This window comes from Narcine bancroftii, chromosome 1 (genome assembly GCF_036971445.1).
Source record: "Narcine bancroftii isolate sNarBan1 chromosome 1, sNarBan1.hap1, whole genome shotgun sequence".
In the NCBI taxonomy this organism is placed as follows: Eukaryota; Metazoa; Chordata; class Chondrichthyes; order Torpediniformes; family Narcinidae; genus Narcine; species Narcine bancroftii.
In genome coordinates this window covers 270268623-270295744 of record NC_091469.1, presented here as the reverse complement: position 1 = coordinate 270295744, position 27122 = coordinate 270268623, and the positions used below count along the sequence as shown (strand labels likewise).

General features: G+C 44.5%; 2 protein-coding genes across 13 annotated transcripts in view; one reads left to right on the top strand and one right to left on the bottom strand.

Moving 5' to 3' along the window:
* Positions 1-27122, bottom strand: part of saxo4 (stabilizer of axonemal microtubules 4) — a 331023-nt gene that overhangs the window by 292415 nt on the left and 11486 nt on the right. For 2 of the 4 annotated variants that reach the window (XM_069898913.1, XM_069898932.1), the window contains exon 1: positions 17928-18116. The exons of 1 other annotated variant lie outside the window; for it this stretch is intronic. The gene's annotated coding sequence lies outside the window, so the exon portion shown is untranslated. Of the gene's footprint in view, positions 1-17900; positions 18117-27122 lie in introns of those variants that run through there. One more of the 4 variants, XM_069898922.1, reaches the window with a different exon arrangement.
* Positions 1-27122, top strand: part of eps8l2 (EPS8 signaling adaptor L2) — a 165796-nt gene that overhangs the window by 128575 nt on the left and 10099 nt on the right. For all 9 annotated transcript variants that reach the window (XM_069898858.1, XM_069898852.1, XM_069898844.1 and 6 more), the window contains 5 exons: positions 136-210; positions 1013-1161; positions 19846-20023; positions 21810-21943; positions 25624-25735. In XM_069898858.1, the coding sequence (XP_069754959.1) occupies positions 136-210; positions 1013-1161; positions 19846-20023; positions 21810-21943; positions 25624-25735 (648 nt within the window). The remainder of the gene's footprint in view (positions 1-135; positions 211-1012; positions 1162-19845; positions 20024-21809; positions 21944-25623; positions 25736-27122) is intronic.

Below are 27122 nucleotides of genomic sequence, written 5' to 3'. Positions count from 1 at the left end.
TGTTTCTCCTTCCATGAATGCTGCCTGACCCTCTAAATGATACCAGAACTTTTGGGATTTATTTCTAATTTCCACCTTCTGCAGTATATTTTTATTCATGCTCACAGCCACTGATGTGTTCTGTTCTTATTCCAGGCTAAACTGAAGAGGCATATTCAAAATCCAAATGCAGTGGAGTTGCTTCATTTTCTGTTTGGACCACTTGAAGTGGTAAACTTGTTTATTTCTAACTAAGGATGCATTAACAGAATGAGGAGGGGGTGTGGAGGGCAAGGGTGGTTCATCATTTGGCAGGGCATTAACTAACTGACAGTTGCTGGAACAAACCTTGGCTTAAAGGCCTCTTCAATTCATGTGCTTGATGTAAAAATGACAGAGGATAGCAAGCATGTGTCTATACTGCTTTTTTGCCACTCTTCCAAGTCTGGGTTTTGGATCAGAGCAGGTTTCCAGTCAGGATTAATCCGCTGCTTTTAAATTTTCTCCTACCCCTCAACAGAAGCAGGTCCATGGGAACTGATGCTGATCTCCAGCTGCTTAAGGAAGTAGGATTTGGCTAGAAAGCCAGGAGTGGGTGTCATTTTACCCTGCCTATAACTCCAACTCCTTCCACAAAGAAAAAGCAGTGAATGTAATCCATATAGCTCCAAATTTTATGGAGATGAATCAGGGGCAAACCGTTAACCCACTCCCATGAGACAGGATGGTCCTTAAAATATTTTAGAGGCTGTATGCTTTAATTTTAATGTCACTTTTATTTTTAATACTAGAGAAATGGATCTCGGGGCACCTGTCAGACAAAATGAGAGGTATGAAGGACAGAATGAGGCAGGTGCCTTCTTAACATTACTTGTGGCTAAAGTCAGGTGTGTCTCCCCGAACTGAGATCACCTGTAAACATCCCTGCCCTTTGCAAACTGGCTGACTCATAAACAAACAAGCAATTTGTATACAATGAAATGGTTATTATTTATTTTGTATGTGTTTCTCACATTGTGGTTGTTTTGGGCAGGTGATTAATGGCACAGGAGGTCCAGAAGTTGCCAGAACCATTATTATCCCACTGCTTTCCAAGGATGCAACAGAATTTCTCCGGGGCCACCTGACTCCGAAAGAAGCTTCACTATGGGAGACACTGGGAGAGGCATGGACCAGATCCAGGTGAGGGAACAAAATCCCATTTTATTGCAAGAAAATGGCTGAAGAAAGAGGTTATAATTCTGTCTGATTATGTGGTGATCTTTCTTCTGGCAATATCTATTCAACTAAAGAGTAAATTCTTCACCTGGGCAGCTAATAAAAATGTTGGTAATTCCATTAGCCATTTGAATTTTTCATAATCAAATGGGGAGAAGTGGGTAATGCTCTTTCCTTGTGGGCTTAGGATAGCATTCTTCTTCCCAACTTGTCAGACAGCCTGCTATCAGCAGCAGGAATAGATTTGGAAATGGAACCTCTTCATTGTCACCATTCCCCAATTTGTTTTATACAATGGTAGAATGATATTGCATGGAAACAAGCTTCTTGCCCCATCGTGTCTACATTGGCTATCAGGAGCTTTTCTGTACTCATCCCATTTCCCCTGTGTAATGCACATCGAAAGAACCAAAGACTTGTTGATCCAAACCAAGGCTTTTATTAACTAAAAGACTGGAGCATATCACAAGTAGGTCGACCAGCCCAGAATGACCTGGTCTGGCTAGGAGCAATCCTTTAAGACCTGCCAGTAGGTGTGACTATGCTCTCAGCCAATCACATTCATCCTACACTACCATCTGTACATATGTACATATACACATTGGTGATAGAATCTGTACTATCACATTCACCCCTTCTTTGAGAACCGACCCCAGGGTGGATGGAGGTTAGGGGCTGTACCGGTCAGGGGGCCTGACCATCCGGCGTGACCGCCGTGGCGCCGGGATTGGGGTTGCCGGAGTTGTGTCGCTGGGTGCGGCCACTGCTTCACTCGATTCCCCAACGGCGTTGTCGACAGACTGGCCTAAGCTGGTGGGGTGGTGCTGGTCCCTCTGTTCAAGCACATGACCTGGGGGAGAAGGAATATGGGGAGGTTGGGTTAAAGGCACTGCTGCGCCTGATCCGGCTTGGGCTAGGTCCCTTACCGAGACTGTATCCTCCCGTCCGTCCGGGTACTCAATGTAGGCATAATGCAGGTTCGCATGGAGCAGAGTCACTTGGTCAACTAAGGGATCGTTTTTAGAGTACCGGACGTGGCGTCGTAAAAGGACTGGACTGGGAACCGTGAGCTATGTCGGTATGGTCATACCCGACTCAGATTTCCTCGGGAAAGAGAACATCCTTTCATGGGGGGTGGCATTGGTCGCGATGCATCGGAGAGAGCGGATGGAGTGTAGGGCACTAGTGAGCACATCCTGCCAGCGAGAGGTGGGGAGACCTTTGGACTGGAGGGCAAGCATAACCGCTTTCCAGACGGTCGCATTCTCTCTTTCAACTTGCCCATTACCATGTGGGTTATACCTGGTTGTCCTGCTTGAAGCAATACCACGCTCCAGAAGGTACTGCTGCAGTTCTGTGCTCATAAACGAGGACCCCCCGTCACTGTGGATGTAATTGGGGTACCCGAAGATGGTGAAGATGCTGTGCAGGGCCTCTATAACTGAGGAGGCAGTCATGTCCGAGCAGGGCACAGTGAAAGGGAAGCGGGAGTACTCATCGATGGCTGTAAGGATATAGGTGTTGCGGTTGGTCGACGGTAGGGGCCCCTTGAAGTCTACGTTGAGATGCTCAAAGGGGCGGGTGGCTTTGATGACGTGGGTGTTCTCCGGACAGAAGTGGGGCTTGCACTCAGCACACACTGGTTAGGCTCAGGTCATGGAGCAAATCTCCTCAACTGTGTTGGGCAGGTTGCGAGATTTGACAAAGTGCGCAAACCTAGTGACCCCTGGATGACAGAGCTCCTAGTGGAGTTTCTGAAGCCTGTCCAGTTGCATGTTGGCACAAGTCCCCCTGGAGAGCGCATCTGGCGGGTCATTGAGTTTACCTGGCCGATACAGTATGTCATAATTAAAGGTGGAGAGCTCGATTCTCCACCTGGCGATTTTGTCATTCTTGATCTTACCTCGCTGGGTATCTCGCTGGGTATTGCTAAACATGAAGGAGACCGCGCATTGGTCGGTCAGCAGCGTAAAGCACCTGCCAGTGAGATAGTGTCTCCAACATCAGATTGTGGGTTCCAGCCCCGAGAGTACATACTTAAGACTGCAGCCTCCATCATCTCTGCGATCTGGATCACGTCCTCTAGGTTTTCTCCCCTGTGCTCTAGCAGGCGCTACCTCACCTCATTCGATCGAAACCCGGCCACATTGGCATCCCGAATTAGATCGTCTATGGTCTCCGCAGCAATTCTGTCTGTGCAGGCACAGTCCCTGCCCATTCCCCTTAGTGCCTGAATATAAGCTTTACAGGACTCACCAGGCTGTTGCCTCCTTGTAGCGAGTTTGTACCGAGCACAGACCCTGTTCACCGGTCGCTCGCAGAGCCTTTTTAACACCTTCATGGCTGCGGCGTAAGTGGTCACATCCTGGACACTCTGGTAGACTCTCGGGAACTCCATAGTCATCAATATTAGTAGTCGACGGCTGTCCTCTATCATGGCAGGATCAGAGAGCTGTAAGTATGTTTCGAAGCACCTCACCCAGTGCTTAAAGTCATTCAAGGCTGTAGCTGACTGTGGGTCGACGTCGAGGCATTCCAGCCGTAGCATACGCTCCATCCCATCAAAATTTATTTTTAGTTAATAAAATTGTAATGCGTGTCGAAAGAACCAAAGGTTGATCTAAACCAAGGCTTTTATTAACTAAAAGACTGGAGCATATCATAAGGAGGTCGACCAGTCCAGAGTGACCTGGTCTGGCTTGGAGCAATCCTTTATGACCTGCCAGTAGGTGTGGCTACACTCTCAGCCAATCACAGTCATCCTACACTACCATCTGTACATATACACATTGGTGATAGAATGTGTACTATCACACCCTGATGGCTTTGATCCTGCTCTGCCTTCTCTGGTCCAAAAACAAGCCCTCCCTATCCAGTCTCTCCTCATAGTTGAAACGCTCCATCCCAGACAATATCTTGCTGAATCTTTTCTGCATCATATCCAGTGCAATCACATTCTCCCTGGTGAGTGTAAACAGAAATGCACACAGTATTCAAGCTGTAGCCTCATAAATGTTTAAATAGTTATACCCTTCCTGATCTTCTGTGCCACAAGTAATGAAAGCCAGTATCCCTTATGCCTTTTCTCCCTATGCTGCTGTGTTCAGAGATCCCAGGACATGTATACCAAGATCCTTTTGTTCCCCAGAACTCCTTTGAGTCTGGACATTCATTGTATATGTCCTGGCTTCATTAATCTTCCAAAAACACACATAGCAGGATAAAATTTCACAGTGATTATGAATGATAAATTTCATTTAAGATCTCAGCTATGTCCTCCAGCATTAGTTTCTAGTGGGCCCTTCTCTTTTTTCTGTTTAGTTTCTTGTCCTTAATATACTGATAAAAAATACTTTTGGGCTTTCCTTATTTATCCCACTGCTAGTTTATATCCCATCTTAACCTAGGGAGTAATTTAAAAAAAAAATATTCCCAAACATATTCTGGATTTCTCTTTTTGGTTTCCTGCCCCGACTATAAGCTACTCTTTATTTCACCTATCGAATCTTCACTATCCAATATCATTTTCATTTATTAATGACTCCCACTGGTCACACATAAACTGTATATAGGCTGCAAAAAGTGGTAAACCTAACCAACCTAGACGGATCTCCCATCCATCGAAGAGCTCAAGAAGGTAGCCAACATCATAAAGCAGCCCCATTACTCTAGTCACAACCTCTTCTCACTGCTACCTTCAGACAGAAGGTGCAGAAACCTGAAGACCAGCACCACTAGGTTTAAGAACAGTTTTTATCCAACAGCTATCAGGTTCTTAAATCTTCCCATACCACCTAACCCTAACCATAAATTAATCCACCATCACCAAAATATCTGGTTGCCTTGAGTTGTCACCTTTTACTTGAACTAACTGCAACTGTGAATATTTATTAATCTATCCTTTGATTATTTATTATCTATGTTTTCTGACTTGGCATATTGTGATAAAATGATATATACCATTGTAATTGGTGCAGCAGGTAACAATTTTGGTGCATCAACACGTTATGCTTGTGTATTTAACAATAAACTCTCATTATTCATTACACACACAAGTAGCTGCTCCCAGTTAATTTTTGTCAGGTCTTGTCTTATCAAACTTAAATAAACCTTCTCCCATTTCAGAGCCTTATCTTCCAGTCTGTTGGGCACTACCAGTTGCCCCAATAATCACAAAGGACAAAGACTGAGGGGAATGATAGGCTTTATTGTACAGAAGACTTAAGCTGGCCTGAATCCAAGCTAGGGAAGTGCAGGGAATGGAGAGGTGGCCCGACCTTTATGGCCCAGGGTAGTGTCATCAGGGGGCGGGCCAGCCCGAGCCCGTACTGGACAATTAGTACATACAATCCATACCATTACATTCACCCTCTCTTTTTTAATCAGAACCCCCCCCCCCCACTTTTTGACACAACAAGAGAGAAGAGAGAAGGGAAAAAAATTATTTATCTAGAGGTTTAGCCACACTGGCGACTTCCTCTTTCTGCAGGACTGCTGAGGGCCAGACGTGACCGTGCTCTGCTGTTTGGGAGGGGAAGAAGTCCCGGGGGGGACAGGGGAGAGAACAATCTGGGTCAGGGTTTGATGCCTCTCAGAGGACCGACTCCTGGAGAGGAGAGCTAGGTAGTTCGGCCTCTAGTATTGCGCTCCCATGTGGGGTGATCTGCTCCGTGGGATGGGCTGTGGCAGGCAGGGAGGTTTCAGGGTACCCGGCCCTCGCCAGGTCTCGGATAGGCACAGTGTCCTCGTGGCCATCGGGGTATCTCACAAAAGCGTATTGCGGGTTGGCATGTATGAGGTGTAACATTTCCACCAATGGATCCGTTTTATGGCCCCTCGCATGTTTCCGTAACAGGACCGGCCCTGAGGTTGCCAGCCAAGGAGGAATGGAGGCACCATTCGCCGATCTCCTTGGGAAAGCAAACAAACGTTCATGCTCAGCGCCCTGATTACCGTTGCCGAGGTCATATCCAGGCAGGGAATAGCAAAGGGGAACCTGGAGAACTCGTCCACCACTGTCAGGAAGTAGGCATAGTGGGTAGGGGGCCCTTGAGATTGACACTGAGCCATTCAAAAGGGTGTGTAGCCTTAATGAGATGTGCCTTTTCAGGCCGGTAGAAATGCGACTTATATTCAGCGCAGATCTGGCAGAGTCTGGTCGTGGAGCGGACAACCTCAGTGGAGTACGGAAGGTTCTGAGTCTTGATGAAGTGGTATACCCTGTGACTCTGGAGTGGCGCAGACTGTCGTGGAGGATCTGGAGAGTGTCAAGATGCGTGCTGGCACACGTCCCCTGGGATAGGGTGTCTGGGGGATCGTTGAGTTTACCTGGTCGGTACAAGATGTTGTAATTATAGGTGGAGAACTCGATCCTCCACCTAAGAATCTTGTCATTCTTGATTTTACCTCATTGTTTAGTATTAAACATGAAGGCCACGGCCCTCTGGTCTGTCAGCAAGGTAAAACGTTTACCAGCCAGACAATGTCACCAGTGGCGCAGCTCCTCAACGATCACTTGGGCCTCCTTTTCAACTGAGAAGTGACGTACCTCAGGATCCGTGCAGGGTGTGGGGAAAAAATGCTGCTGGCCTGCATGCCTAGTTAAGAGTGGCGGCCAGTGCGAAATCAGAGGCATCGCTTGAAACCTCCACTTGAAAAGGGATGGACTCGTCCACGACGTGCATCGTGGCCTTTGCGATGTCTCCTCAGATCTGGTAGAATGCAGCTTGGGCTTCTACCAATAATGGGAAAGTTGTAGACTTAATCAGAGGGTGGGCTTTATTGGTGTAATTTGGCACCCATTGTGCATAATAGGTAAACAGCCCCAGGCACCTCTTCAGCGCCTTTAGGGTGTTTGGGACTGGGAGCTCCATAAGAAGTCACATGTGGTTGGGGTCCGGGGCAATGACACCATGTGCCACGATGCAACCAAAAAGGGCCAGAGGGCTTATGTTGACCACGCACTTGTCCTTATTGTACATCAAGTTGAGAGACTTCGCCGTATGTAAGAACTTTGCGAGGTTCTTGTCGTGGTCCTGCTGGTCGTGGCCACAGATGGTGATATTGTCAAGGTATGGGAACGTCACTGTCAGCTTGTGCTCCTCCACCATCCAATCCATAACCCTCTGAAAAGCAGAGACACGGTTAGTAACACCGAAAGGCACCCACAGGAAGTGAAAAAGTTTGCCATCGGCCTCGAAACCCGTGTAGAGCTGGTCACTCAGGGGAAGGGGGAGTTGATGATAGGCCGACTTGAGGTCAGTGGTCGAGAAGACTCTGTATTGTGCGACCTTATTGACCAAGTCAGCTGTCCAGGATAGAGGGTACGTATCCAACTGGGTGAAGCAGTTGATGGTTTGATTATAATCAATAACCATCTGGGGCTTGCCCGCCCCTCTGACCACGAGGACATGCGCCCTCCAGGGGCTGGAGCTAGGGGCTATGATCCCCTCCGCTAAGAGTCGCTGAACCTTGGCCTAGATGAACACCATATCCTCTGTGCTGTATTGCCTGCTCTTGGTGGCAATCGGTTTACAGTGACGGAGGGGCCACCTGCAGGGTGCTATGGCTGCAGGTCGATGCTGGAGGCTGGGTGCTCAATTGGGGAAGGGGTCCATAAGCTGTGGGTTGTAAATGGTGAGCGGTGGTTGGGGGCCCCCGAATGCCAACGTCACGCTCCTGAACTGACTCTGGAAGTCGAGGCCCAGGAGGATCGGCGCACAGAACTAAGGCATGACCAATAACAAAAAATGATTATAACATTCCACCCACCCCCCTCCCCCCCACCATTGTCAGAGATGCCACACAGTACCCCCGAATACAAGTCCACTGGTCTTTCGCTGCCATCGACACGGAGCCGGTCATCGGCCAAATGATATCAAGAGTCTATGGGCCACCTTGGGGTGGATAAAACTTTTGGTACTGCCACTATCAAAGAGGCAGTTTGACTTGTGCCCATTCACCTCAATCTGCATCATGGAGTTCGTGATCGGGTGAGGGCTGGCTTGATCCAAAGTGATCGATGCCAGGAGGGGTGCGTCGTCTTCGTCGTCGGTGGGGAGGCCCGATCCCAAGATGGCGGCCTCCATGTTGATCACCCTGCCAACGCCGGTAAGGAAGGCAGAAGTGACATCACTGGTGAGAGTTGCCGCTGCGTAGAGGTGGGAGCAGGTAAAATGGTGCTCGCCTTACCGTGCACATGGGCGGTACCGGAAGCTCATCAGCCATACATGCCGCATTACTCTGAGATGGGGCTCTTGTCCTGCAGACATGTCTTTTGCCCGCAGCCCGAGCAGGTAGCTCCTTTTGTGGGGCAGAGACATTGCAGATGTCTTGCCTGCCCACAGAAGTTGCACCTCGACGATCCCAGTGCTACTGCTGCCGCAGTCGGGTCGGCCATCCCCGACGCTGACTCCCTGGATTGCGGCCCTCGTACTGGGTAGGCCTGCTTCTGCCCGCAATCCACTCCGCATGGTTCTGGGCCGAGTCTATGGTCCTGGCTAGTTGGATCACCCATTTCAATGGAAGTTGATCCTCTTTGAGGATATAATCCGACCTGAACCCTGACACGCAAGCATCCCGGACCAAGTCTTCCACACACTGGGCCCCCGGCACAGGGACCGTGGGGTTCCCCAAACAGTCTTTTCCCAGTGTGATCAGGGCTCGGACAAACCCTAACACCGACTCACCAGGCTGCCGTTTTCTGGACGCCAGGAGGTAACGCGAGTAGGCCTCGTTGATCTTGGGCTTGTATAGCACCCATAGCTCAGCCATCACCTTGGTGTAGCTCCTGACGGCCTGAAAAGCCCTCTGGCTGTCTCTTGCCTGTAGGACTTTCAGCCTCATCTCATCCAAGTCAACGACTCCAGGAAGTTGTTGAAGCAATTGACCCACTGCTCGAAGAGTTCTGATGCACCCGGGACTTCCTCTAGCCGATCGGGATGCAGCAACTTCTCCATTACTGGAGACATTAAAAATTTCTGTAAATTGTTGGGCACTACCAGTTGCCCCAATAATCACAAAGGACAAAGACTGAGGGGAACGATGGGCTTTATTGTACAGAAGACTTGAGCCTAGATTCAAGCTAGGAAAGTGTAGGGAAGGAAGAGATGGCCTGACCTTTATGGCCTGGGTCCCAGGGAAGAAGTCCAGGTGAGTGTGTCATCAGGGGGCAGGCCAGCCCGAGCCTTTACCGGCCATTTAGTACATACAATCCATACCATTACACAGTCTATTTGTGCACATTTTCCATAACAAACTTACAGAATTTATTGTCACCATTTCCTAAGTATTCTCCTCCTGACACTCCCTCAACTTGCCTAGCTACATTCCCAAAGAATGAATCTAGTCTGTGAGCTTCTCAAATGGGATTCCTTGTTGTGGCTCAGTGATGTCTCCTGAATGCACTTGAAAAATTCCATCTCCTTCAAGCCTTTCACACAAAGCATATGCTAGTTATTACTGGGGTTTTAGGGAAGGTTTCACTATTCAGATGGCTAAGTTTTACCACAGAGTTTCTGGGGGAAGGAGTTGGAAGTATTTTTTGACTAGTGCAACCTAGTTTTACCCAGCAATGGAATCTTCTGCCTTCTGGCCCTTTCAAGTATTTTGGAAGGCCTTATGAATTGAAAGTTGAGGGGGATTGGTGGTGAGTGGAGCAGGTCGCTTTTGGAGAACCTGGACAAATTTTGGTCAGATGTCTGGGGTCCAAGTGACCATTTTGTCAGCCCTTACAAACATGAGGTTGCTTGGTGACTCCAGACCAATCAACACCATCCTTGCTTTGGTCCTGGTCAGCTTCTGGTCCAGTTGCCACTGGGAATCCCCTTCCCTTTCTCTTCACCCTCTGTGCTACAAATTGAACCTTTCAAATTCATGACTATAATAAGGTTAATTTAACAATGATCTGATGAGGTATGGTATTCAGTGTCTCATCAGGTCACTCCTCTGTCTGATGGAGGCTGAGATTTCTTCCATTTGAAATAAAACTCCCATCAAACATAGAAAATGAAAATTGCAGTTTTCCACTTGATCAGAGGCTTCTTCACTTTCCTCACCTCACCACTCTACCTTGAACCAATTCACAGTGCATCTCTGCTGTGTCCAGGCTGACAATAACCTACTCAGGCATAACACCCAAGTGGTTTTGATACAAAGCAGGCCAGTCATTTTACCAAATATAAAAACAGAAGATGCTGAAATCACTGCAGGTCAAGCAGTGCCTGTGGAAAGAGAAACAGAGTCAATTATTCGGGTGGAAGATGCTTCACCTTTATCCCCCTCTTAAAAAGGGTCTATGATTTGAGACAATATTCCTCTCTTCACAGTGACCAACATTTCTTATTTTTTATCTTCCATCTCCAGCATCTGCAATGTTTGATTTTCAGTCACTTGAGCTGCTCTTATGAATTATTTTCTTTAAAAGACAAACTTTTATTTCAAAAGTACATCACAGTTGAGCGTTCAGTAAGAATTATACTTTCAGAGAAAATGGGGATAATTCAATGTTTTTGAAACCTTTCTCAAGGTTGCATCTTTCCAACCAGAATAAATAAATGATTTTGTTTCTCTTTGGCTTGGCTTCGCGGACAAAGATTTATGGAGGGATAAATGTCCACGTCAGCTGCAGGCTCGTTTGTGGCTGACAAGTCCGATGCGGGACAGGCAGACACGGTTGCAGCAGTTGCAGGGGAAAATTGGTTGGTTGGGGTTGGGTGTTGGGTTTTTCCTCCTTTGTCTTTTGTCAGTGAGGTGGGTTCTGCGGTCTTCTTCAAAGGAGGTTGCTGCCCGCCAAACTGTGAGGCGCCAAGATGCACGGTTTGAGGCGATATCAGCCCACTGGCGGTGGTCAATGTGGCAGGCACCAAGAGATTCTTTAGGCAGTCCTTGTACCTCTTCTTTGGTGCACCTCTGACACGATGGCCAGTGGAGAGCTCGCCATATAACACGATCTTGGGAAGGCGATGGTCCTCCATTCTGGAGACGTGACCTACCCAGCGCAGTTGGATCTTCAACAGCGTGGATTCGATGCTGTCGGCCTCTGCCATCTCGAGTATTTCGATGTTAGGGATGAAGGCGCTCCAATGAATGTTGAGGATGGAGCGGAGACAACGCTGGTGGAAGCGTTCTAGGAGCCGTAGGTGATGCCGGTAGAGGATTTGTAGTGCTTTGCTTTTCATCAGCTAGTAAATCAGAGGACCTGTGACTGACTATTTTTTAATGCTTTCCTGTAAGCAAACCCAAGGGCATGGTTACAGCTGTATACCTCACGCTGAAGTGTTAAGTTCTGTATTAACAGGAGCGCCAGCCTCATTAAAATTGGGAAAGGAAAAAAATGACTTCTCCAATACCACTCTGTGATTCAGACGTGGCAGTCCATCACAGCAAGATGGATGTATTTAATATATTCAATATTTGCTGTACGATTTTAGATTTCTGACTTATGTGTTTCTTCTTGACACTTGCATGTTCCTAAAATAAACTAATGCGGTGGCACCCTCTGCAGACCAGTGCATGTAATGCAGCACTTTGACCTCAGGTTCAACCATCCAGAGGGATTTCTTTTGAGGCAAAATGTATAATTCATCCATGGCTGGAGGAAACATTTCTCACCTGTTGAGATCAGTGTTTCACCCAGAACTTCTGTGAACTGCTACATTACATTTGCTCTGTTTGTAGTTCAGTACAGTATCTGGCACCAAAGGGGATTGGTAGATGCCGATCAAGTGAATCTTCTGTTTGCTTGAGATTGTGTGTTTTGCGGATTGGTGATCTGACTGCTATAAAAGGGGTGCCAATTTTAAACTTCCATTTTTTAAATCTATTTATTTATATAAGAAGAATAAAATGTCCAGAGATAAAGCATGTGAAGTCACAGTCAGAGTCATGCAGCTATACAGCATGAAAGCAGACCCTTCAGCCCAACTCGTCTATGCCAGCCTAGTTACCCATCTGACCTAGTCTAATTTGTCTGCATTTGTCTAATTTGTCTGCATTTGGTCCAATCCCTCCAAATCTATTCTGACCAAATGTCTTTTAAATGTCACAATTGTGTCCGTCTTCTCTGTGGCTTCTTCTGGCCGATCATTCCATTTACCCAGCATCCTCTGTGCATTAAATAGAGAGAGGACAGATAGAAGGAGCAAATTCTGAAAATCATAATGAGAGAAAGTGAAAAGTAAAATATCCAACACATAACATTGCAGACAATTAGAGAGTACGTCTGACTCGGACTGAAATGAAGGTGGGAAGGAGACAGGAAGAATGGGGAACACAATGTCCCAGAGAGTAGAGCAGCAACCTCACATATCTGAGATTCCTCCCCCCAACAGCATCTTAATTAGTTCAATTGCCTAAACACAACCAACGCTATCTGTGGAAGGAGCCAACACAAACTTGCACAGATAAAGAGACCTCAGCTATGTGAAATCATGCTGAAGGTACAAGTTCCACACCAGAAATCTTGTTGGTGCTTTGGATTTAAATTGGCAGCCACCTTTTGCTAACAAAATACTGCTGTTGATACTTCAAAACTATTTTTTTTTGGCAGCAAAGCACTCTGACATATTCTACAGTGTGAGAGGCAGTAAATAAATCCAAGTCTGATTTTCAGGATTCCAGGTACCATTCATTATCTTGTACACAAAATACACAGACATCTTTTCCCTTTTTTTACCCTGTAAAGCCACTCAAAGGGGTGCACTCACCCAGCACTCCTTAAGGCAAGTATGAGAAGCAAAAGTGAGTCCCTTCAGAGGCATGACCATGTCTGTGGATTCTGCCATCTCTTGCAATGCCACTGCCTCCTGCAATCCTGAAACCTCTGTAGCCACATAATGCCACAGTGAACGCAAGCTCGAGACATCCAAGTCACCTTCCTCGGCGATGAGGAAGCTGTCAGTCCTGAGGCCCTCCGGGAGCCCTGCTCACCATAGATACCCTCATTAATCCTAGTCCTGGTACCTGTTATTCATTGACTTCGGTTTGGTGTTCAACACAATCATACCTCAAAGGCTAAAGGATAAACTGTCCTTGTTGGGACTCTACGCCGCTCTCTACAACTGGATTCTGGACTTACTAACAGAAAGAAACCAGTCAGTCTAGGTTGGCAGCAAAATCTCAAGTCCCATCACCCTGAGCACTGGTTCATCTCAGGGCTGTATATTCAGTCTGCTACAGTCATGATGCTGACTCACAACTGCATCGCCAGATTCAATTCTAACAGAATCACCAAGTTTGTGGATGATGCAACAGTAGACGGACTCATTGGCAACAATAGAGAGTTGGCTTGTGGAGAGGAGATTGAAAGGCATGTAAAACGGTGCAACAACAACAACCCGAGCCTCAACCTCGTCAAGGCAAAGGAGATGATTGTGGACTTCGAGAGGATGAAGGTCGGCATTCTCCAATGCACATCGAAATGGTTCCATCGTGCAGAGAGAGTGGAGAGCACCAAGTTCCTCAGTGTGAATATAAAGACCCACAACATATCCTCATCAGTCAGGAAGGCACAGCTGCACGTACACTACCTAAGGAGGTTGAGGAGGGAAGACTGCTGGCCCCCATCTTGACTCCCTATTACAGAAGCACAATTATCTTGCTACATTGTTATGTGGTACAGTAGCTGCAAAGTATCAGACTGAAAGTCAATACAAAGGATTATCAGAGCAGCCAAGAAGAGCCCTGTCTATTGACGATATCTACTGGGAACATAGCATAAGTCTTCTTCTTCTTTCTTCTTCTTGGCTTGGCTTCGCGGACGAAGATTTATGGAGGGGGTAAAAAGTCCACGTCAGCTGCAGGCTCGTTTGTGGCTGACCAGTCCGATGCGGGACAGGCAGACACGATTGCAGCGGTTGCAAGGGAAAATTGGTTGGTTGGGGTTGGGTGTTGGGTATTTCCTCCTTTGCCTTTTGTCAGTGAGGTGGGCTCTGCGGTCTTCTTCAAAGGAGGCTGCTGCCCGCCAAACTGTGAGGCGCCAAGATGCACGGTTTGAGGCGTTATCAGCCCACTGGCGGTGGTCAATGTGGCAGGCACCAAGAGATTTCTTTAGGCAGTCCTTGTACCTTTTCTTTGGTGCACCTCTGTCACGGTGGCCAGTGGAGAGCTCGCCATATAATACGATCTTGGGAAGGCGATGGTCCTCCATTCTGGAGACGTGACCCATCCAGCGCAGCTGGATCTTCAGCAGCGTGGACTCGATGCTGTCGACCTCTGCCATCTCGAGTACCTCGACGTTAGGGGTGTGAGCGCTCCAATGGATGTTGAGGATGGAGCGGAGACAACGCTGGTGGAAGCGTTCTAGGAGCCGTAGGTGGTGCCGGTAGAGGACCCATGATTCGGAGCCGAACAGGAGTGTGGGTATGACAACGGCTCTGTATACGCTTATCTTTGTGAGGTTTTTCAGTTGGTTGTTTTTCCAGACTCTTTTGTGTAGTCTTCCAAAGGCGCTATTTGCCTTGGCGAGTCTGTTGTCTATCTCATTGTCGATCCTTGCATCTGATGAAATGGTGCAGCCGAGATAGGTAAACTGGTTGACCGTTTTGAGTTTTGTGTGCCCGATGGAGATGTGGGGGGGCTGGTAGTCATGGTGGGGAGCTGGCTGATGGAGGACCTCAGTTTTCTTCAGGCTGACTTCCAGGCCAAACATTTTGGCAGTTTCCGCAAAGCAGGACGTCAAGCGCTGAAGAGCTGGCTCTGAATGGGCAACTAAAGCGGCATCATCTGCAAAGAGTAGTTCACGGACAAGTTTCTCTTGTGTCTTGGTGTGAGCTTGCAGGCGCCTCAGATTGAAGAGACTGCCATCCGTGCGGTACCGGATGTAAACAGCGTCTTCATTGTTGGGGTCTTTCATGGCTTGGTTCAGCATCATGCTGAAGAAGATTGAAAAGAGGGTTGGTGCAAGAACACAGCCTTGCTTCACGCCATTGTTAATGGAGAAGGGTTCAGAGAGCTCATTGCTGTATCTGACCCGACCTTGTTGGTTTTCGTGCAGTTGGATAATCATGTTGAGGAACTTTGGGGGACATCCGATGCGCTCTAGTATTTGCCAAAGCCCTTTCCTGCTCACGGTGTCGAAGGCTTTGGTGAGGTCAACAAAGGTGATGTAGAGTCCTTTGTTTTGTTCTCTGCACTTTTCTTGGAGCTGTCTGAGGGCAAAGACCATGTCAGTGGTTCCTCTGTTTGCGCGAAAGCCGCACTGTGATTCTGGGAGAATATTCTCAGCGACACTAGGTATTATTCTATTTAGTAGAATCCTAGCGAAGATTTTGCCTGCAATGGAGAGCAACGTGATTCCCCTGTAGTTTGAGCAGTCTGATTTCTCGCCTTTGTTTTTGTACAGGGTGATGATGGTGGCATCACGAAGATCCTGAGGCAGTTTACCTTGGTCACAACAAAGCTTGAAAAACTCATGCAGTTTGGAATGCAGAGTTTTGCCGCCAGCCTTCCAGACTTCTGGGGGGATTCCATCCATACCTGCTGCTTTGCCACTTTTCAGTTGTTCGATTGCCTTATATGTCTCATCCAGGGTGGGAACCTCATCCAGCTCTAGCCTTAGGGGCTGTTGAGGGAGCTGGAGCAGGGCGAAATCTTGGACTGAGCGGTTGGTACTGAAAAGAGATTGGAAGTGTTCTGACCATCGGTTGAGGATGGAGATCTTGTCGCTGAGGAGGACTTTGCCGTCTGAGCTGCGCAGCGGGCTTTGGACTTGGGGTGAGGGGCCGTACACAGCCTTTAGAGCCTCGTAGAAACCCCTGAAGTCGCCAAAGTCCGCGCTGAGCTGTGTTCGTTTGGCGAGGCTAGTCCACCACTCATTTTGGATCTCCCGGAGTTTGCGCTGAAGATGGCTGCATGCGCGACGGAAGGCTTGTTTCTTCTCTGGACAGGACGGCTTTGTAAGGTGAGCCTGGTGGGCAGCTCGCTTCTTTGCCAGCAGCTCCTGGATTTCCTGGCTGTTTTCGTCAAACCAGTCCTTGTTTTTCCTGGAGGAGAAGCCCAGTACCTCTTCAGTGGATTGCAGTATGGTAGTCTTCAACTGATCCCAGAGGGTTTCAGGGGACGGGTCCGTGAGGCGGGTTGCAACGTCGAGCTTTGCTTTGAGGTTTGCCTGGAAGTTTCCTCTCGCTTCGTCTGACTGCAGTTTTCCAACATTGAACCACTTTCTGGGGGCTTTATTGTTCCTGGGCTTTGGCTTGAAGTGAAGGTTGAGCTTGCAGCGAACCAGCCGGTGGTCAGTGTGGCATTCCGCGCTAGGCATGACCCTGGTGTGGAGCACATCTTGTTTGTCACTTTCTCGCACCAGGATGTAGTCCAGGAGGTGCCAGTGTTTGGATCGGGGATGCATCCAGGTGGTCTTAAGGCTGTCCCTCTGCTGAAAAAGGGTGTTTGTAATGACAAGCCGCTGTTCTGCGCAGAGCTCCAACAGGAGGCGCCCATTGTCGTTGCACTTGCCGACGCCATGCTTGCCCAGGATTCCTGGCCAGGTTTCTGAGTCTTTGCCGACACGAGCGTTGAAGTCGCCCAGGATGACAACCTTGTCGGCTGCAGGGGTACGTTGGATGAGGTTGCGCAGGTCGGTGTAGAACTTGTTCTTTTCTGCTGGTTCCGCCTGGAGGGTTGGAGCATAGACACTGATGAGGGTGATGTGACGCTTGTTTTGAAGTGGGAGTCGCATGGACATGATTCGGTCCGAGAGGCCTGTCGGAAGGTTTTCGAGTTTGGAGGCAATGAAGCTCTTGACCATGAAGCCTACACCAGATAGGCGTCGTTCATCCGAAGGCTTGCCAGACCAGTAGAGTGTGTAGCCCGCGCCGCGTTCTTGGAGGCTGCCTACATCTGCCAGGCGGACTTCACTGAGAGCGGCTATGTCGATGTCAAGTCTGAGGAGTTCATGTGCAATGAGGGCAGACCGACGTTCAGGTCGATGGCTGTCAGTCTTGTCTAGCATGGTTCTGATGTTCCAGCATGCTAGCTTGAGTTTGTGAGCATCTTTTGAGGGGGAGGACGTGGAGGGGGAGGACGTTGAGGGGGAGGACGTGGACCTGTCCTCGGGCCTGCGCAAAGGAGCTTTTAGGTGGAGTGCAGTTTTTGTGGGAGGCAGGCCCCTCCAGCCCGGGTAAGAAACCTGCATAGGAGAAGGCCACTCCGATATAAAACCTACGACCCAAGGACCTCGCTGCCACGTCCCAGCTTGCTTGGCCACGGCACACGAACCATGGGTGTAAAGGGTGGGGCCAGTACTGCGCGCACTGCACTCCATAGCATAAGTTGAGCTCAAAGAATTGTGCAAGACCTTTTTCATCCAGCACACAGAATCTTTGACCCACTGCCATCAAGAAGGAAGTATAGGAGCATCAAATCAGGACTGTCAAGCTGGGAAATAGCTACTTCCCACAGACTGAGATTGATGAACAATACACTATAACCAAGTAACTCATCCGAAAATATTTATAAATTTGTTTAAATTATACCTTTATGTATATGTGTGATTATTATGTATTGTGTATTGTCTGTATGTGTGATCCAGTCATACAGCACGGTAACAGGAAATTTCAGCCCACAAGCCCATGCTGCCCAATTTACACTCAATTGGGAGGAAACCGGAGCCCCTGGGGGAAACCCATGCAGACACAGGGTGAACATACCAACTCCTTACAGAGTGCTCGCTGGCACTGTAACAGCATTGTGCTAACCGTTACACTAACCCCCATTTTGTCGGGTTGTTGATGTACCGTCAGATGCTAATAAACTTGAGCATGCGCCTCTGTGGGTCTTCGGTGTAAAAACCATTCTACAAGCTTGGGACCATCGGGCAGTGTGGCCGGGCACTGGAATCCCATAGAGTGCTGAGTCCCCATTTTCATGGGTCTACACAAGCCCCAGGGTTGTTGTTACCATAACTGCATTTGGATTATTATGACCTAATGAGAGGATAACACAGAGAGCTTTGATCAATGTTTCTTGTCAATATTGTAACTTTCATTTTATATCAATTATATCAAACATCTATACAAGAGGAGAGTTACATTACATTTGTGTATTTACAAGTGTATAAGTAAAAAGAACATATTAGTAGTTAACAAATATATATTAACCATAATTTCTTCTCCTCTTGTAAAACCAAAATAAAAAAGAGAGAAAAAATGTTATTACAACATCCCCTTGAACTAATCTTTAAAAAAAAGAAAAGAAAAAGGGACTGGCCAGTCCGTTCTGAGAGTAAAGTAGGAAAACAAAGGGTTTCCTGGTTAAAGCCAAATTTACCATAAGGAACTAGGAGAGAATCCACTGCAAAATTATGATTCTTGAACTATGTGGAAATATTTAATAAACAGTCGCCAAACTTCTTCAAATTTAAAAGATGTATCGAATGTCTGACTCTTAATTTTCTCCAAACTTCAACGTGACATGACAGCAGAGAGTCATTGAAGTCGAATAGGTGGGTTAGGATTCTTCCATTTAAGTAATATGGCTTTTCCAGCCAATAATGTTGAAAAGGAAATTATTCACTGTGTGGAGACAGGCCCATGCCCAGTTTCCACTGGTTTGATTCCAAAAATAGATGTTGATAGATTTGGTTGTAATTCTAATCCTACAATCCTTTTGGATTTATTATTTAGACCTATATGAATGTCCTTTTGGGTAGATTTGGAGAGGAATTCAGTTAGGTGGCACTCATTGGCCTCATTCCTGGGAATTCCTCTACCCTTTGCGTTATCCAAAATTAAGAGACGAGATCTTAACCCAGTTTTAAGCATACAATAAAGATTTGGTTCCAGTTTTGTAGATTTTTGGGGTTTAATAATTGTAATAAAATACATCTTAAAATCTTTTTTTTTAAAGGATCATTGATTGATCAGGTGCTTTCAATATGGAAAACTAAAGGAGTAATAACCTTTTTCAGACCTATTTGCAGGAGATGGCTTAATGTCTTTCAATCATTTACCAGACAAATATGATTTGAGCAAGGCACAATTTTTTAGGTGTTTGCAAATTAGGGACTTTCTGTGCACTTCACTTCCAAACTATCCTTCTGCTTACCCATCTTACATGATAGACACCCTTTTTCAGGTGTATCCAATTCCTAACTTGAGCTTGAGCAGTGTAGTGTTATCAGGACAAGGATCTTGTTTGCAGGTGATGTGTGGTTCTGAGGAACATTATTCTGTGATTAGTATTGTAAGCTCAATCCAATACTTAACTTGCAACCAATATCCAATGATAAAATTAAAAGTGCTTGGGAATTGGAATTCGAAGAATTACTTCCGGATGATCAATGGGATCATATTTTTCAACCAGTAAATACTTCATCAATTTGTGCTTGTCATTCCTTGTTCAACGTAGTACATCAGGCACATATGTCTAAAGATAAGTTGGCCCATACTTTTCCCAACGTAACTCTTCTTGTGATCGGTGCAAAGTTGAAGTAGCCACTTTAACTCGTATGTTCTGGTCATGTTCAAAACTAGATAATTTCTGGAAAGTTGTTTTTGAAACCTTAACAAGTCAATATTGCAACTTATTGGGGCTAATTACTGTTTCCTTCAATGAAGATAAATTAATACAAGGTGCTAAATTATTTCTATGGTTCATTTAAAGACAAATATGCTGTCTGGTTATGATAACAGATCATATTCCTTTTGCATTCAGAGCTGATTGGCCAAGGGACCATCATGTTCCCCCATATGTGCCAAAGTTTAGAAATGGCTGGGAACCAGCCCCGGAAAATTTCCGTGGAGTTCCCTGGGAGCTGGATGAACATCAAGGGGCAGAGGCCACAATAGATACACAGCGCAGACAAGAAGAAATGAGGCGCCCTTCACTGGAGGTGAGATCATTTTCATGGTTAGTTCCTGGTGCACAATGCAGCCATTTTACAATGTTACTTGCATTCAATGTTATGAATGGATTTGTGTACTTTTTAAAAATCCACTTTTTGCATGTATTAAATATTATTGTTCAACTTCTGGGATCTGTACAGTTACAACTGTGACTGGAGAACTGTAAGTTCGGATTCATCCTTTTTGGAAAGATTCAAACACACTTCCCAGAGTGAATATGGCCAAAGTGTAATTCTAATTTATCATTAATTTCACTCAAAATTAATATGGTGGCACCAAATTACCCTCTCACTATTAATTAATGAGATACAATTGCCTAGAGTTTGTGCCAGATAGTTATAATTATTTATGGTTATTAGAGATCCTTCTCCCTGTTACTTGTGTGAATAAAACCAACAATAGGCTGAATAACTTCACCGAAGGATCCCATTCACATCGCCCACAAGTTTCATTTAAAAATATTTGATTCAGTGCAAAATTATTGTCAGACAAAGAAACACAGAAAGAAAAAAAGATGAGGTAAATGAAATAAATATAAAAATGGTTACCAGTATTTTATCTTTTTATTATTTAAGTATCTTCAAAGATAATTACAATTTGAAGGAATGTTAAAAACAGCCAACGTTTGTTTGGCGTGATTAAGACTTTCCATGTCTTTGTAATTCACGTATATTTGAAAGCATCAGCCCAATTTATTTTTCTGACACATTAAGTAGGTAACAATCTCATGGGCCTTCATGTATGTTCCTAGTTGAGGTCCTGCAGTAATGAAGCTTGTAAAGCAGCAAGGTAAATTGGAAAGTACGTCACTTTTTGTCAAAAACCCAAACAGCCTAGTTAAGTTGAATCGTGATTTGTTCTCTGCATTTGGTCTATTTCAATGTTGTCTTTTTCAACTTTACATTTCTAATCCTTCAGACCCTAAAACTATTTTCTCCATATCTTCAGCAAACAAAACAGAATACTTCTTTCTTTTTAAAATATTTGTATAGAGTTTAATAATAATCCATACACAAGTTGTTAAAATAGTGAAGCAATATGATAACATATACAAAGCATATAATTCAAGTAAATCCACAATACCCTGTGCAACAAATTTTACATTTCATCCCTAATTGTTAAATGTGATTGTTTGTTAAAATGATATTATAACAAACAGCATTATAACTTAATATATCTTAAAAAAGATATTATCTAGGATAAACTTAATTAAACCCCATAAATCCATTTATCAAAAAGAAAAAAACCCTAAAATATTAATCTACCCCCTCCCTCTAATCAAGGATACAAGAAAAATTCAAAGATGGATGAAGTCACAGCCTCCAGGAGACGGACGGATCAGCCCTAGAGCACCCATATCACCTAAAACTGCCAATTCTGATAGTATTCGGTAAATGGGTCCCCTACCTTTTCAAAGTGAAACTTTTTATCTTTAATATTATACCTAATTTTCTCTAAGCTTAGAATGTCAGTACATCATGTGTCCACTGTGCATGAGTCACTGGAGTTCATCTTTCCATTCCATTAAAACCGCTTGTCTGGCTATCAACGTGCTAAAAGCTAAAACTTTCTCTTGAGGTGCCAAATAGTTCTGATATGTGATCATAGTTTCAGGATTTCTGAACAATCGTCACAAGATTAAAACCACGCATTCTTAAGCTGCACTGAATGTAGTTTTCTGGCTCTAAAGTCATACTGGCTACAACTAGGTATTATATCCAGACCAGCATGGAATTAATTTGTGACATTATTCTGTTTTTTTTTGTCTTTCAGTATTCGGCAGTACCTTCCTCCCCTCATCCCAATGGGTCTGAATACAGTAACTCGTCATTCAAGAGAGGCCAGATTGGTGACCAGAATATTGCAGTGAATGCTTTTAAGCAGAGTGTCAGCCATCATGTCGATAGGTAACTAGTATTAGTATGCTGTGGAGAACTGGTACAATGTGAATGCTCATTCCCTCTGCTGGCTGTGACTATAAGAGGAGCTTCACTGTAGGACTGAAGATGAAGGCTTTGTGATCCATTATCCTGCTCTGCCTGCAGCTTTCCACTCTTTTATTAGCAGATGAATAATTTACTTGTTTTAAACTATGAGTTAAATTTAACTGTCCACTACACTCTTCCATCAATATTAGACTGAAGGATTTGGATCTAATTTTCTAAAGAGTTCTAAATGAGAAGAGCTCAGGTGAATATTTGTCACCGTGAAGTGACAGGGAACTAGAACAAGAGCTACGAATTCTTCAATGGCTGGCAAGGCACATTAAATTTGCAATGCCTCATAAATCAACAAATCATTCATCAGCCCCATTGCCACAAGCTCTTTTCACAACCAATACATCTCTCCTCCAGTCACTTTGCTACTGCAGGGCCAGAGAAGCTCAATTGAACTTTCTCTATTTATTGATCAAACAAATGGCTTAGTCAGCAGCTTATTAGTACTAGTAATCCTGACCTCATCAGATCAGGGATATTTCCTTTGTCCAATTCACCCCTCTCTGCAACTCAAAACCAACTGAAAGGTCTCAAGCCAAAACGGCGACTGCCCATTTCCCTCCAAAGACACTGCCTGGCCCATTGAGTTCCTCCAAACCAGTTTGCCTTTCAGATTTTGCCTTTCAGTTTGCTTCAGATTCTGGCATCGGCAGTTTCTCGTGTCTCTTTTTCTCTTTCTCAGTTCTGATGAAGATTCTTTGGCCTGAAGCATTGACGTCATTTCTCTTTCCATGTTTGCTCCCTGAGCTGCTGGGCATTTGCAGCATTTTTGTTTTTGTTTTATCTGAAACAAGGAAGGAACCAGCGAAGATGAGTTCAGATGTCAGAAGGAGAATCACCATCAGCTGCTGAAAGGGTGGAATGGTCAGAGCGAGATCCTGAGAGAGAGCCATCAAGAGGGGGAAGCGTTTTACTTGAAGAATGCATACCTTTTTTTCAGGAGTCAGGCTGTAACCAGTTCAAGGTTCCCTATGAATTTTGCTGAAATAGGCAGGTCTTTAGAGTCACTGTCTGCACAAGTGGGCTGTGCTGTGCAGGGATCCATCATGGGTCACAGGATTATGGGGAAATGGTGCCCAGACATGTACTGGGTAGTTCTGACAGCTGTTGTGAGTGCCTGGGTAACAGCACAGGGGAACCAAAAGATGAACTTTAGAAAGCACACCATAATACATAATCAATTTTTAATAAACTTCCAACAGAAAATGAGCATAATTGTTGCATAGGGAAGCAACCGTTTTGATCTGTACCATTGCATGCAAGAAGCAGACCTGACTCTGCTCCCATCCTGCCATCTAGTGGTTATGTATAGAATAGACTGGCCACGACAATAGGTCACAGCGTCGTTCAGAAATTAAAATATTGTGAAAACAGACAGCATTTCTGTGTTGAAAATTTATGCCATCTGGAAATAGATCATATTGCTGACAACATTCTTTTTATCAGAATGCCACTGGTTGTAGTAGCTTACTGTATCTGTGGTAAATGAAGGGGGATAACTCCATGCCACAAATGACCTTAATTTTCCAAGGCTGACAGGAGAATAAAATGATTTGGGGTGGCATTAGTGTAAAAGTGGCTGATTAATGGTGCAGATTCAGTGGGATGAATGTCTGTGTCGGTGCTGCATCCTTTCTATGACTCTATGCTGTTCAATAAACCGTTTCGAAGGCAATGAAGCCACGTGTTCCTGATCAGAAATATAGGGGGTGTCAGGCATTCTCTTGATGATAGCCCTACATACTACCAGTTCAGTATGCATGGTAAAGCAATTCCACTGGAAACATATTACTCTCACATTGGCTGAAGTCAGCAACTTTAACTCTTTAACTCTTTCCAGGAGTCATGAAGTTGGACAGCATAAAACAAGTCCCTTCCTTGCCAGCAAACTTGCCTTCATGAACTAGTTTTATTTGCCTGCATTTGACCCATCTACCTCTAAACCCTTCATATCCAGGTGCCTGACTTTTATAATTGTACCCATCTCTACCTCTGCCTGCTTATTACACACACATATGACCCTCTGTGTGAAAAAGTTATTCCTTGGCGGCATTTATCAATGGTGCTTTGCTTGCTGGTGCTTCCCTGCTCCAAGAATCCATTTTCCACAGCTCTGCGATACATGTATAATGACAAGTTAATGAACAATTAACCTACATAACATGCTAATTTAAAAAGTTTTAAGTTGACTCTGTGATAGTTTTGAGTTGATATGATGTTGAGTAGCAGCAAGCCATATAGATCAGGCCAACTCTAGGTTAGCTTAACTCAATGTGAGTAAGAATCTTGGAACAATTCCCAACAATGATTTTAGAGTTTATTTTAGATGCATCACTGCTTCTTCCATCTACTCACCTAAGTAATGGGCACTGACACTGGATTCCATCATCTAACTTAAGCTGCTGCAAAGCACCTATTGGTCTACTGATGTATAAAAAAGTTCTCAGTTACCAAAAGATGAATGGAAAAATCATGGATCAAAAATGTGATCATCGCATATATTACATCTGTATTTAGTTTAGTTATCCTAAAATTAGAAACCTTAGACAAAATATATGGTGGTCAGATTTCATTTTTTTCACCAATAAAATTATAAGGCAATTTTAGGAAAAAATGCCCTGAACATTGATGTTAGTATTGTAAATCATCTTAAGGACAGTGTAGTGTTATCAGGACAAGGATCTTGTTCGCAGGTGATGTGTGGTTCTGAGGAACATTATTCTGTGATTAGTATTGTAAGGTTAATGACGTATGTGAACATCCACAATAGGAAATATTCTGTCTGAATCTAAGTATTTATCTGAAAATCTTATACTCATTTTGGTTAATACTTGGCAGTATGGAATACTGCACAGAATTGGAAATGATAGTTTAGTTGATGGTATAAAGCTACATACTAATTGTTATGAATGCTTATTTAATTAATTGCAATAGATCTAGTATTGTAACAAAGATTTGTACTTATAAATCAGAGATAGTTTTAATTTGTCAAGTCAAACATTAAAGAGATTTGTGTAAAATGTTATTCAGTTAAAGAAAGCACATACTGTATATGTGTCAAGGGACTCTCTGAAGAAGACGAGTTTAAACAACAAATTTCTTGAAAACCACACAGAAGTTAGGGATTAGTATGGTGGAAGTAAATTCGAATTTAAGAGTGGGAGGAGGTTTCTTTCCTTATAGTGATTTGGAACATTTTCATAACCAGTTGATTCCAAAGATATTTCTTAAGGTAAAATTTTACAGTCCACGGTAATGTTTATTTTCTGGATGTTGATTCCGTATCTCCATGTTGTTGTCTGCAGTCGATGTAACCTGGAAGATTTGCCTTAAACTCCAGAGAAGGAATGAAAATGAAATTACTAGGCAGTTGAGGGAATTCAAGAATATCACTGCTAGATTTTTGCATATTTTTGTACTGAAATGCTAGACAGAATGAGGCAAAACTAACACATGATTTCCATAGTACATAGAAAAAAACCCATCTCCAAGTATTCGACTATGTCATTCCATGTGTTGCATAATGACTACATGCCCAATTGAATGGCACATTTGATGGTCAGAATTTTTGTTTGTTTGTTTTTCACTAGAAATTTTGAGGCACAAGGAATTCACCCAGTGAAGAAATATGTTAAGATCGTGTATGACTTTGTGGCGAGGAATGCCAATGAACTCTCCGTTCTCAAGGATGAAATATTGGAAGTGAGAAAGCCTTTTATTTTGCTTTCACGTGGCATGCTCCTATGTACTTAAATAAGGATTAAATTATTTCCAACATCTAATCAAGGGATGCAGTCCTATTGGAAACGCTATGGTACCTCATCCACATGGCTACTTAACAATTGAAAGCCATCAGGAGAAAATGGCCTGGAGTAATTTTTCTGTTTATTAACCTCAGCTTCAGACTTCAGCTATCAATGTAAAAGTTGGTCTTGACTCCTCTGAATGACTCCCTACTAGAACACATGATATGTTTACTCTCCTGTAGGAGGTCTTTTTAAGTACTTCATGATCCCTCACATTCTTCCCAACTTTTGTTGAGTTAACTGTTGTGGTGCACTGAGGCAGCAGCAAGCAAACACAAATGCAAAAAGACTGTACAACAGGCTTTATTCCAGTGAAAGTCTGAACACCAGTTCAAGCCCTGGTGGCTCCCCGTGTGACTGGCTCAGGAGGGGCCAGCTCAGGCTTATATTCAGGTTGGCTGATTGACAGCCAGCCAGGTGGAGACAGCCCCTTAGGTAGTCTTCCTGCAGGTACAGAGATCATCCCCCGCAGTAGGCTGGTGGTGGTTTCACCACAACTATAATCATGTAATATGCTGAATGTTTATGGCCATTCCAAAGGAGGACATGGTCATATACAGTATATAGAGATATATATAGAAATAGTGTTTAAAAAAAATAATTAAAATTTAAATGGTTTTGCAAAAACAACAAATGCAAACACACTTTGTGTGTGTTTTACACACACATATATATATATATATATATATATATGGTAACCTATGACCATGCCCTCCTTTGGAATGGCCACCCTTGTTTTTGTGTACATTTGACTGGTATTTCATTCCAGCCCTTCCCTGTTCTCATATAAGCTAAACCTGCTCAACTACTGTGTGGTCCTGAGATATGTATTTACAATTTTTCAAAAAAGAATAATCATTGCAAGGTAATAACTATGGGATTACCATGGTAGGAGAGTCTAGGACAAAAAGCCACAACTTCAGGATTGAAGGCCGTCCACTTAGAACAGAGATACAGGGAAATTTCTTAAGACAGAAGGTGGTAAATCTGTGGAATTTATTGGCACAGGCGGTTGTGGAAGCCAGGTCATTGGTTGTATTTAAGGCAGAGATTAGCTAGGGCATCAAAGGATATGAGGAGAAGGCCAGTCAGTGGTGCTGAGTGAGAAAATGAATCAACTCACTTGATGGGCTGTTTCTGTTCCTATGTTTTATGGTCTTAAATGTTTGTTAAAGCTGGTGATGGGTTCCCACACTTGGCAGACTAAAAAAATAATCTATATTTATTGTGCAATTAAAAAGGATTTATTTCCTACTTGTAAACGATATGTGGGCAAGATGAAC